This window comes from Brachyhypopomus gauderio, chromosome 3 (genome assembly GCF_052324685.1).
Source record: "Brachyhypopomus gauderio isolate BG-103 chromosome 3, BGAUD_0.2, whole genome shotgun sequence".
NCBI lineage: Eukaryota > Metazoa > Chordata > Actinopteri > Gymnotiformes > Hypopomidae > Brachyhypopomus > Brachyhypopomus gauderio.
Window position 1 is genome coordinate 6,992,150 of NC_135213.1, and position 13,713 is coordinate 7,005,862.

Consider the following 13,713-nt stretch of genomic DNA (forward strand, 5'->3'; position numbering starts at 1 on the left):
ACACACAGAGACACAGTGGAAGACATGAACTGATCTTGAGCAACTCCGCATCCACAGGCCATATGTACAGGTGTCACCATCACTCACTCAGAAAAGAGAGATACACATTTTTTCAGACGCCTCTATGATGGCCATAGCAACTGTAGCTTATCTTAGAGTTGTAGACAATTGTGGGCAAAGTCATGTTGGCTTTAACTTTGGCAAATGTAAGTTGGCATCTCGCCCTGCTCACACGGTCCTACGTTTAGAGTTGTGCACTGCTGTCTTAACCGTGGAATTGGGAGAGTTGATTGCTAAAGAGATGGATGTTGACCTGCGTGCAGTTAAGTTCTTTACTGACAGCAGAGTGGTACTCGGTTACATCAGAAACATATCTCGTAGATTCTACATATATGTGTCAAATAGAGTTATATGCATCAGGAAGTGTACTCAACCAGATCAGTGGCATTATGTGAGTACGGAACAAAACCCAGTAGATGGAACCAGACCTATTCCAGCAGCACTGCTACAGCACACCAATTGGCTGTCTGGACCATCTTTCCTAAGACACACAGACACAGGAGAAGAGTTTAGTGCAAGATGCTTTGAGCTTATTGAACCGGAAATGGATAATGAGGTTTGACCACAGACGATTACTTATGCCACAAAGGTGGCAGAAAGATATCTAGGGTCAGACCTGTTCAAACGCTTTTCTACATGGAAATCTCTTGTGGGAGGCATTGCTACTCTTACTCATATTGCGAAGTTCTACTCTCACTCTGCATGCTGAGTCACTTGTAAAGGACGGCACTGTTGTAAGAAAAGTGACGTTCGAACTTCGTGACTGAGTGAGTTCAAAAGATGAAATCGCCTGCATGTTAGGAGGCAAATTGTGAAAACTGTGCTCAATAAGGACAGCAAAGTATGCAAAGTGGAAGTGAAGATCTTCAAACAAGGGACTGCAAGAGTATATCTTAGAGCTGTTCTTGAGGTGGTCTTGCTTCTAGCCAATACTGAGTTAATATACTGACTGAATAGTGGTATAATAGTTACATCATACCAGACAGTGTTCTGTTTCCCATTCAAATGTATTTATTTATCGTCCCCCCATGGACATTTTGGGTACTACAGGCATTTAATTTCTATGTGGTGGTTCACCCTCCATTTTTTTTTTGTCATATTTCAGCCAAGCTGCAGTGTGCGTGGACTTCTATGGACTTCGTGGACCCTTTTATTCTGCTGAAGCTGGTGGTGTTGGCATGGTGCCTACAGATGCATGGAGCAAAAAATAATAACACTGAAAACATCGTCACTTCATTGAATTTTATTTGCATAGTCTGTTTTGAACCTAACCAAACATGTAACAAAGAAGCCTTTCAAGAAGTACAAAATAATCACCCACACACACCCACCCACCAGAGGGGGCACCAGCTGGTTCTGCCCACCCTAACATTTTGCCCCCAGTCAATGCAATTTAAGTTCATGGAAGATTCATTCACTATATGAATGTTTGGTTCTGGGTAAAAATGACAGAGTAGAAAGATGTCTCAGAAACTCCCCCATCAGTGCTGGTATCGTTAAGGCAAGTCTTATGATCTGTGCGACACCAATGAGATTTCACAGAAAAATCTGTCGCCCACACTTTGAAGCTGCAGCATTTAACCAGAGACATGTGCTCTGCTAGGACTCCATCATAAGCAACTCTGCCTCTTCACACAACCCCTGCAGCAATTACGTTTATAAGGCTTAAGACATTTACACAAAGCAGGCAGTTACCATCCATGACTTTCAATCAGTTAAACAGTCTCAATCACGTGCATGGATAGTATTTTTTCTGGAATGTTCTAAACTCTCCTCTTCATCATTCAGTCAGAGTCTTCATCATCCAAATACTCCTCAGCATTACTGTGTGTGCGTGTTATCACTGGAATCACACAGACACATGCACAAACAGTTATCATGTACGTCTCTGCGTTACAGTGTACAGCTATTTCTGAAGTGGGATTAGAATTAGAGCCAAAAGTTACAACTAGTACTCAGAGATCTCAAAGTGGACATTAGATGTTCAGCATTTACTTGCCTCCTTTTCCAGCAGAGTTAGGGGTTAGGGTTAGTGTTTAGGGGTACTCAGCATTTGAGACTTACCACTTCCCTGCTTTCTTTTCAGTAGAGACGCACACTGGGCATTAGTAGCCATCTCCAGCGCTGTTTTCTTCTCATTGTTCAGAATGTCTGTCCTGGCATCTACACACACACATGCACACCATTGGTTAGGCTATGGAAGTCCTGATGCAGACACTTAGACAGAACCAGAACTACAACATCAGTGCTAGTTCTGGAGATATGATTCCTGGAGATATATACAACCAAGATGGGGGTGCACATATATCATAAGGCCCAGCATTTTACCCAATCAACCAAACTGGACAAGCACAGCGTTGGTGCCTACCGTAAACAAAGACAGGGTAACCATACTAACCCAAACCAGCCCGTACTAACCCACATTGGCCTGCACTAACCCACACTAACCCACACTGGCCCGCATCTTTAAGGCCAATGCTCAGTGTCTGTAAAACAAGAATTAAAAATCTGGATCCTCACACAGAAAAGGCGTATGAACTGCTGTTTCATGATTTCTACAGAAACATGGCTTAGTACCAGCGTCTCCAACATGGTGGAGGTGAAATGCCAATGTTTTCAGAGCTGATAGGTCAGCTGCAACTTTGAATTTATGAAAAGCATAAGAAAGTATGCTGCACACACTACGTTGTTGATACCCACTGTTCTGCTGACTTGGAGTGCCTGATTACGTACAGACTCTTGTACGTTTCTCTAGATGCTAACGTTAATGTGGCTACGAAATATCTTGGTTTGCTAATAGCAGCACAAAGACAAAGTCAGTATTGTTGCTGTAGAGTTTAATCACTGTGATTTGTCTTCTGAACCATTTCAGGGAGTCAAATTCCAGTTCTAAAGGGTGATCTAACCTGTGGGACTATAATCTACTCAACAATATATTACTGTATGATAATGTAATCTGTGTTACATTATTGTATGATGATGTAATTAGTGGTACGCTACTATTATCAGTGTTACATTGTTGTATGATGATGTAATCAGTGGTATGCTACTACTGTACACATAATCAGTGGTATGCTACTACTGTACATACTCTTGTTGAGAAGCATCTCCACTATGTCTGAGTACCCCTTCCACGCAGCAGCATGCAGGGCTGTGTCTCCCAGCTTGTTCTGGAGGAAAAACATCAGTGTTTCAGAGCTACAGACCTGAACACCTATATTAGTGTTTCAGAGCTACAGACCTGAACATCTACATCAGTGTTTCAGAGCTACAGACCTGAACACCTACATTAGTGTTTCAGAGCTACAGACCTGAACACCTATATTAGTGTTTCAGAGCTACAGACCTGAACATCTACATCAGTGTTTCAGAGCTACAGACCTGAACACCTACATTAGTGTTTCAGAGCTACAGACCTGAACACGTATATTAGTGTTTCAGAGCTACAGACCTGAACACCTATATTAGTGTTTCAGAGCTACAGACTTGAACATCTACATCAGTGTTTCAGAGCTACAGACCTGAACACCTACATTAGTGTTTCAGAGCTACAAACCTGAACACCTACATTAGTGTTTCAGAGCTACAAACCAGAACACCTACATTAGTGTTTCAGAGCTACAGACCTGAACACCTACAGTAGTGTTTCAGAGCTACAGACCTGAACACCTACATTAGTGTTTCAGAGCTACAGACCTGAACACCTATATTAGTGTTTCAGAGCTACAGACCTGAACACCTATATTAGTGTTTCAGAGCTACAGACCATAATAAAATATAAATTAGTCCCAGTTTTTTCAAAACCTATGAGACAAAAAATATCTCACAAAAATCATTGGCAGCCTAAACCAAATATACAAACCCGATAAATCATGTGTATTTAAAACTGGTGCAGGATCCTTCTGTGACACGACCTCACTGGACTCACCTGCTGATTGACCTCACAGTTGGGCTGGACCAGTAACAGCTCCACCACATCTACAACACACACATGTGCAGCCAATCACAGAACACACAGGTTTTCCTCGTGTGGGTGTAATCATAATCACTATATTAGCTACACCTGCCCAACTGCTCATTAATGCAAATGTCAAATCAGCCAATCATGAGCATCAGAATGGGGAAGAAAGGTGATTTAAGTGACTTTGAACGTGGCATGGTTGTTGGTGCCAGACGGGCTGGTCTGAGTATTTCAGAAACTACTGATACTGAAACTACTGGGATTTTCATGCACAACCATCTCTAGGGTTTACAGAGAATGGTCCGAAAAAGAGAAAATATCCAGTGAGCACCAGTTCTGTGGGCGCAAATGCCTTGTTGATGCCAGAGGTCAGAGGAGAATGTCCAGACTGGTTCAAGCTGCTAGAACGGCAACAGTAACTCAAATAAACAGTCGTTATAACCGAGGCATGCAAAAGAGCATCTCTGAAAGCACAACATGTTGAACCTTGAGGCGGATGGGCTACAGCAGCAGAAGACCACACCGGGTGCCACTCCTGTCAGCTAAGAACAGGAAACTGAGGCTACAATTCACACAGGCTCATGAAAATTGGATAAAAAAAGATTGGAATAACATTGCCTGGTCTGATGAGTCTATTTCTGCTGCGACATTCAGATGCTAGGGTCAGAATTTGGAGTTAAAAACATGAGAGCATGGATCCATCCTGCCTTGTATCAACGGTTCAGGCTGGTGGTGCAATGGTGTGGGGGATATTTTCCTGGCACACTTTGGGACCATTAGTACCAATTTAGCATCATGTCAATGCCACAGCCTGCCTCAGTATTGTTGCTGACCATATCCATCCCTTTATGACCAGTGTTCCCATTTCTGATGGCTACTTCCAGCAGGAATCATGTCAATATGGACCAGACTCTCTAAGGCAGTGGTTCTCAAACTGTGGTACGCGTACCACTGGTGGTACGCAGAGCACCCCGCGGTGGTACGCCAGATGAGCTCGGAAAATAAAAGATGCTTTGAGTTTGTTTTTTTTTTTTTTTTTTTTTTTTTTTACACACAACACATTTTTTAAATTAAAACAGAATTATGACAAGTCCTGAAATTCAGAAACTAAAAGGGATGACTCGTATTATTTGCGGAGAAAATGTCGCTAAACAGCTCGATCTGGTGCATCTTTCAAACGACACAGTCACTCGCAGAATTGATGAAATGGCGAACAACGTCAGACAAACATTGACCGAGAGAATTAAAATGAGTAAATGCTTCTCACTGCAGTTAGATGAATCCATAGATGTCGCAGATTTAGCCAACTTGCTCGTTTCCGTGCGATATGAGTATGAGGGCATGTCGCACGAAGACTTTTTGTGCTGTAAACCCCTACCAACACGAACTACAGGAGAACTACATTATAACATATGTGTGTAATGAGCAGGGTTGCCAACTTTCACGCATTGAGCGTGAGACACACGCATTTGACCGTCTTCACACGCCACACATCCGATTTCTCACGCCGACAAAAAAAATCTAGTTTATTTACCTCTGATCCACATCTATGATTCAATGAGTTACTAGTTCGCTCTGGCACCAACCACCGCGATATAATACTTATCTTGTGTCCATTTTACATCCTCCCGGTAACAATTTACGTTCGCTAACCCCCCGTCAACAACTTAAACTCGCCAAACAGCTTTTTCTTTTTTTTTTTTTTTGGGGGGGGGGGGGTGGTGGTACGTGGAGGTTTTTCGTTTGACAGTTGGTGGTACTTTGTGTAAAAAGTTTGAGAACCACTGCTCTAAGGAGTTTCCAGTACCTTGTTGAATCTATATCATGAAGGATTATGGCAGTTCTGAAGGCAAAAGGGGGTCCAACCCTGTACTAGCAAGGTGTACCTAATAAAGTAGCCAGTGAGTGTATATATATTCATATTCATCAGGTGTTCCATGAGTTAGGGTGTGTTCCTGTGTGCATATTCATGCTCTCACCTCTGTGCCCTCCATGGCAGGCCCAGTAAAGTGCCGTATTTCCTGCCTTGTCGAGGCCATTAATGCCCACCTTATTGTCCACACATTCCCTCAACCAGCTCAGATTACCTGCACATGCACAGACATGTAACAAACACGTGGAAACACACATATGCCCACAGACATTTCTTTATGATTTGTTCTCGTTTAGAGATATCTAATCTGAGCTGAACAGAAGGACATAGTCGGGCTGATCTGCTTATATCTTGAAGCAGTTGATTATTCACACTAGGTGATTATTCTTGGGGTGATTGAGGTGATTAGTTGAATGAGGTGATCAGTTTCAGAGGTGATTAGTCTTAGAGGTGATCCGTTTCTGAAGTTATAAAGGTGATCAGTTTCAGAGGTGATCAGATTCAGAGGTAATTGAGATTATTAGTTTCAGGTGATTAATTTCAGAGGTGATTAGTTGAAATGAGGTGAATTAAGTTGAATTATTAGTCTTAGATCGTGACATACAGATACAGAGTGGATTTGATTGTGGTGGGATCAGAAGTATAAACATATAGGCTACTATTCCCACACCCTATTACATTGTGCGTGATCCACCGCAAATATCAAGTCACACTCCAGCAATGAGATAGCAGACATGAGTAGCCTAGTATGAAGCTAAACCGTACTGTATTTCAAAAGCGCTCCATTGTAGGTTTTTGAATTTTTTGTCTTGTTGTCTGTGTATTTGTCGTCATGGTAATAAATGTTTTGTGTGGTGCACCACTCCCTCTCTGCCCCTCCCACACCATCGTGACAATATGGTTTTTGTAAATTTGAATTGTTCTAAAATACATTCAATTTCAATGGGAATAAATGTGGCTGAAACTAGTATAACAATAACATTTAAAAATAACATTATAGTCATTATGGCTTTTAGAAAAGTGTTTTTTGGGGGAGGTGGGGTAGTGCCCTATAGGCCCTGTGACACAGCCTACGTTTTTGTCCTTATTGGCATTTTTCACCTACCCCATTACTTTTACTTTAAGTAGTTTTGTACTTTTACACTTTCACGTGAGTAAAAAGATTGAGTCAATACTCTACAGAAGTATTTTTAAACCCTAGGATCTATACTTCTACCTAAGTAATGAATGTGAATACTTCTGATCCCTTTGATGAAATGTGAGGTAAGACGTACCTCTCTTTGCTGCCTCATGCATTGGGTTGTCAATGGACTCTGCTTGTTCTGCCACTGTGGAATAGAAAATCTCATCAGGGACACAGCAACACACAGCAGGTGGAGCATGATCCTGATAAAGACTTCATCTTAATGAGGTGAATACTGTACTACTCCTATTACCACCCCTAATTACTAACACTACTACTACTACTACTACACTACTGTACTACCACTATTACCACCCCTAACTACTAATACTACTACTACTACACTACTATACTACTACTACCACCACCACCACCACTAACACTATACTACCCCTATTACCACCCCTAATTACTAACACTACTACTACTACCACTAACACTATACTACTACTATTACCACCCCTAATTACTAACACTACTACTTCTACCCCTAACACTATACTACCACTATTACCACCCCTAATTACTAACACCACTACTTCTACCACTAACACTATACTACCACTATTACTACCCCTAATTACTAACACTACTACTTCTACCACTAACAATATACTACTACCATTACGACCCCTAATTACTAACACTACTACTTCTAAAAACTAACACTATACTACTACAATTTTTACCACTACAACCTCCACTACTACCACTAACACTATACTACCACTACACTATCCAACTATGTACTACTACTACTATACTACCATAACAACCATTATGCTACTACTACTACTACTACTTCTACACTACTAATACCACTGTACTACTACAACTATACCACCATTACACTACCTAACTCTATGCTACTACCACCACAACCGTAATTATACTACAACTATTACAGCCAGCACTAGGTAGGTAGGTAGGTAGGTAGGTAGATACTTTATTGATCCCGAAGGAAATTTAGCAATATACTATATACAATACAATATAACTATACTACCACAACCAGTATACTACTACTATAACTACAACTACCACTATACTACTATATTAGTTATGAGATTACAAAGTACAAAGTGTTACAAATGTTCTTAATTATGAGATTATGATGTACAGTCAGACTCAACATGTTTATACCAAAACACTCACTGTGGCGATGGCCTAAACGGGTGTGTGTGTGTGTGTGTGTGTGTGTGTGTGTGTGTGTGTGTGTGTATGTGTGTGTCTATGTGGGTACACAGGTGTAAGTTCACTCACCATAGTTACTGGGAATAAGACCAGTCCTTCCTCTGCATGTGCCCTTCCACCAGTTACTGTCACTCTAAATGCACAGAGCACAAAACATGAACCACATCCCAGATCTCACACAAGCAGACCACACCTCTGTCGCACTCCCTCACGCATACACACACACACACACACACACATTTCAGTTATGCTCACATACACTACACACATTGCACACATACACACTTCACAACAGAGATGGGCACTCGAGTCCAAGTTGCGCTTAAGTCGCTTACAAAAAGACTTGAAACTCATACCTAATGACTCTCGACCTGACTTAGACTCGTCCAAAATAACTCGTGAACAGAAAGAGTCAGTCCTTTATCCAGGTGGTGTGTGTGAGTTATAGAAAAGACATTTCTTTGTGTTTGTTTTGCCATTATTTCTTACTTTTATTTCAGTGATTTGATTCAGGAAATCAGATAGAAGCGTTAAATGTGAATAAACGAGGTTGCCATGGCTTTGACTGGGGTACCGTACGTGGAGTCTTTGGCTGCAGGAAATTTTAATCCTTGGACAAAACCGAAGGACGACAAGGTGTAAAGAATGTGGGAAAATTAAAGACACTGGAACCCCACATCAAATTTCATAAGCATCTAAAACACTCCCGGACAGGATTGTGTAGTTTGTTAGACGCATAGCAGTTATTACAGTTAATATGTAAAACACACCTGGATAGGTTTGTTTAGTTTGTTTGTTTAGTTGTTTAGTCATTACAGCTAGTATAGCATCCCCAATTAGCGTAATGGCCACTTGTAATCAAATCAAAACAACTATCGACATTTTACATTAACTGTAACTAATTACTCAAATAAAATGTTATTTGCTACAATTATTGCTTTACAGGAGTGATGCATGTGTAAACTAATGTTCAAGACTCATTTAACGTAATGAGTTAAAACTTTTTTCCATAATGACATTTATGGGTTACAAAAAACCCAAACCCTAACCATGTATCTCAAGAAAAGATGTTCGTCTCCCAATATCTGCCACCCCATTAAGATTGTTTTACACTGAGACAAATAGCCACCGTGTAACAAAAATGAGTGATGCATTCTATACCGTTTTGAGCACGCAAAATTACACTATTGTTAGTGTTATTTTAATAGTTTATAGATTGTGATTTTTTTGCTAAAGTTAATATTTTTTATATTATACTTATAAAAAAGATTATTTTTTATTCTCAATTGTATTGGCGATAAGAGACACAGAAAATACGCTATACATGGAAGTGGCCAATAATGGGGGACGGCCGACAACAGGAGCTACCATGTTAATATATAAAATAGTTATTTTCCATCTCCTGTCCCCAAACTTATCCTGGTATTGATTTGAGACTCCAGTCTAAACTCAAGATTTTGTGACATTTGAACATCTATGTTTCTCACACTCACACACAAACACACACACACACACACAGAATTCTCACATGAATGTGTGCATACAAAAACATCACTCACAACTACATACATTTATCTCACAAACACACATGCATGCTCACGCACACAGAGAAAGAGTGAGAGAGGAACTCACTGTGTCTGAGATGTATAAAATATCCCCCTCTTCAAAGTACAGCTCATCTGGCTAAAACAGGGGAAAACTGAGGGTTAGAAGCAATGTTTGTGTAGGAGCTGTGTGTGTGTATGTGTATGCACAGTGGATGTGAGTGCAGGGACAGTGTGTTTATGTATGATGATGCGTCTGTGTGCAGGGGCAGAGAAGGGTATGTGTGAGTGTGTGCGCGTGCACATGTGCACAGGGGTAACGTGAGTGTAGTCTGAAGGCATTTAATGATAACTCACCGTCCTGGGGTCAAAGGTGAATAGAGCCCTGAATACCTTCACCTGACCTGTTGGTGCATAGACAAGCAATTAGCATATTAAACTGCATTTGTCATAATCCCCAAACTTTTTTACTCTGTCTAGCAGAGGATAGGATCACCAAACATGCCCAAACCTGTCTGATACTGGAAAACTGGAGTCCTGCTTTAGTCATGACAATAGCACTCAGTGCACACACATCCCTTAGCGCACACACACAAATACCCCTCAGCACACCCACACACACAAAAACCCCTCAGTATGCACACGTACACACACAAATACCCCTCAGTGCACACACATACAAATACCCCAAATTGCATACACACACTACACAGTTATCCCACAGTGTGTGCGCACACACGTACACACACAAACATCCCTAACCACTGCTCCAAGTTGAACTTATTTTTTTAAACAATGTATTATGAAGGTAAATCTGTTGCAAAACTTGAGTGTGAAGAACATGATTTGTAAAACAAAATCTGTACTTATAAACTACAATTTGCACTTGTATAATTTGAAAACTTGTAAACTAAAAGTTGCAGTTGTATTTATGTGAGAACTTGTAAACTAAAAGATGCACTTGTATTTTTGTACACGAATTCAGCAAAACATCAAGTTTTGCAACACGTATCTCAGGGTACTTGTTGCAAAACTGATTTGTTCACTTGTACAGGAAGTGGGGGAGCAGTGGGGGTGGGCAAAAATCTTGACTCATCAGAAGTGCTTAAAAAAATCTTGACACAGAGAAATGATCCCTGATTACGCCAATGACGACACACCAAACGACGGTACATTTTTATTCGCCCTGTTTTCCTAATACTGCAAACATGGCAAACGGCATCAAGTCATCAATATTAAAATATGATGGTCACTTGATGAAAGTCACTTGATGAAAGCTTGAGTTGTAATGCGATCAGCCTTCCTGCAGTGTTTAGTACCAACACACACTTGTTGGAGACCATTTTTGTAGTGTTCAGATTTGCAGTCACGTTGATGAGTCCAAGCTGGATGGGTTTATATCAGAACTGGTAGGAAGGTAGAGCGTCAAGAAGGACCACTGCATGTGCAAAAGTACAGTTTACAAGTTCTCATATCAAAAATACAAGTACAGATTTTGTTTTTCATTCTCAAATCATGTCCTTCACGCTCTCAAGTTTTGCAACAGACTTTCATAACGTATTACACAAAGTTCTTCATAATTTGTAGCACTGCTGGTTTTTGGTAAATAGAAAAAAGGTCCTACACTCTCCACACCACCATCTCTGCACACAAGGGACTTGATCATGAACACATGCACACGGCAGCGCGCGCCTGCGTGACGCGGCACAGCGACACGTCCACGTGCACCTCCAGCTCCCTCTTATTTGGGGAAGTCGCGCGAGGCCAGGGATGGCGCGTGCTGGGCTTTATTATGCACACAATTCAGAACCAGCTCATTTAATGCAAGAACACATACTATGATAACGTCTAGTCTCAAAATATTGTAAAATATCACAGGAACACCATGTTACCACCCAGTATTCCTGACTATACCACCCAGTCCTATTTGATAAGGACATTACATCGTGTCCCAGACTAATATTGCATAACTCACATACCAATACTGACATTATGAATATTTTGGCTCTATAAGTGGCTAATGTTAGCAGAACTAGCTGGTTCGGCAGGACTCTCGTCGTTTTAGAATAGCTCGCTAGCTACAGAAGTGTTAGCACAACACCCTCTGCACATTTCAGTCCACGTTAAGACATTGGTGGCCTAATAACTCCAGATCTGTCTAACACATTCAGATTACAGCTTCAACATGTCGCTAAACCCAATGGGCCAACAGGTCTGATCTACTTACCCTGCACTAAAGGTCTCACTACTCTGGTTTAAGGCAGAACATACCTGGCTTAGCTGGTTTTGGGGGTGGTTTTGACATTTCCAAAAGGTCTCGATTTCAAATAAAAATCGCTGTCGCACAGATATGAGAGATAAAATAAAAGTTAGTGAGAACTAGGCGTAGTCGGCAATGAGGAAGAGGAACACCAACGCGGAAAAGGCCTAGTGCGCATGCGCAACCATGGTCTTCAACCATACAAGCGCAGTTGACAGTTCTGGTAGCGCATTTGAGCTCGTATACCGTCCGCTACATGAAATAAACAAGTAAATTAAAAAAATTACAGCGTTAAATTAAAATTGGTTAAAATTGTTCGCTGAATTTATTTAGTAAAAAAAAGCTCGTGTCTAAAATTCAGTTGCTACAACCGAATGATAATTCCAACACACACTGCCAGTATATGCATACTGGCTCAAGTACACACATTGCCCAATAAACACTTTGACTCAACACACACACACACACACATACACACACACACACACACACACACACACACACACACACACACACACACACACACACACACACTACTCCTACACACACTGTTCCCAAACCCCTCACATCGTCACACTTACATACTGTTCCTACAGTTCCTCTAATCATCAGTTAACTCTTTTATCATTTATTTATGATATTTCCATGTGCCATCAATTACATTCTAAGCAGGGTTAGTTGATGCTGTTATTTTGGGTTATGTGAGGAGCGTGTGCAGGCCCATTAGTTCTTAGTTCTGTCCTAATCGGCACGTACTGATGTCCATGCAGGTTCTGTTAGGGGAGGTTAACCACCACAGCAGCTACAGGTCAAACAGCCTGGAGCTCAAACAGCTACAGATGCAGAATCATGCTTGAGCATAAAACCCTCATAGTTCTCTTCCCCTCTCTCTATATCTCCCTCCCTCTCTCCCCTTCTCTCTATATCCCCCTCTCTCTCCCCCTCTCTCTATATCTCCCTCCCTCTCTCCCCTTCTCTCTATATCCCCCTCTCTCTCCCCCTCTCTCTATATCTCCCTCCCTCTCTCCCCTTCTCTCTATATCCCCCTCTCTCTCCCCCTCTTTCTCTTTCTCTATCTCCCCCTCTCTCTCTCCTTATTGCTCTACACTTAAACCAATGACCCATAGTCCATTGGTTCTTAAATTACTTTTTAGTAACTTCCCTCCTTTCCCCTCTCCTGCCATATTCTCTTGTAGGGTAAGTAAAGGGCTTGTACACAGATAACCCTAACACTAACACTAACCCCAATCCTAACCCCAATCTTAACCCTAATCCTAATCTTAACCCTAACCCTAACCCTAACCGTAAACCAGCAGTGGAAAGACTGTTAATAAATACAGATACAAAATATTGCCTGTGATGTTAGAGCACAGTGTGTAAGGGCAGTATGTGCATCACAGTGTAGTTCAAGAACACACTGGCATTGTTATGTGGCCACACACCCACCTCACTGAGACACTGAAAACATTTAGATCTTATTTTTAGAACAGATTTAGATTGTTATTTCATGGTAGATTTGTCTTCAGTAAGTATGCAAAACAAAATCAGTTTTGAAAATTTGAAAATTGTGAATTAACAGCACCAACTTGTTGCCCAAGTGTTACACTATGACATGTCCCTCATATGGAAATAGAAAAT

The 13,713-nt window shown here is 41.2% G+C and overlaps 1 protein-coding gene across 1 annotated transcript; it reads right to left on the bottom strand.

The window, feature by feature from the left end:
- Positions 1–1,288: 1,288 nt before the first annotated feature.
- ostf1 (osteoclast stimulating factor 1) lies at positions 1,289–12,248 on the bottom strand. Its single transcript, XM_076999181.1, has 10 exons — positions 12,087–12,248; positions 10,173–10,219; positions 9,904–9,954; positions 8,341–8,404; positions 7,169–7,222; positions 6,001–6,108; positions 3,989–4,038; positions 3,152–3,230; positions 2,125–2,223; positions 1,289–1,903 (listed from the first exon to the last, which is right to left on the bottom strand). Exons 1-10 carry the CDS (start codon positions 12,118–12,120, stop codon positions 1,845–1,847), a joined length of 645 nt encoding a protein of 214 aa, XP_076855296.1. The 5' UTR covers positions 12,121–12,248; the 3' UTR covers positions 1,289–1,844.
- Positions 12,249–13,713: the final 1,465 nt, after the last annotated feature.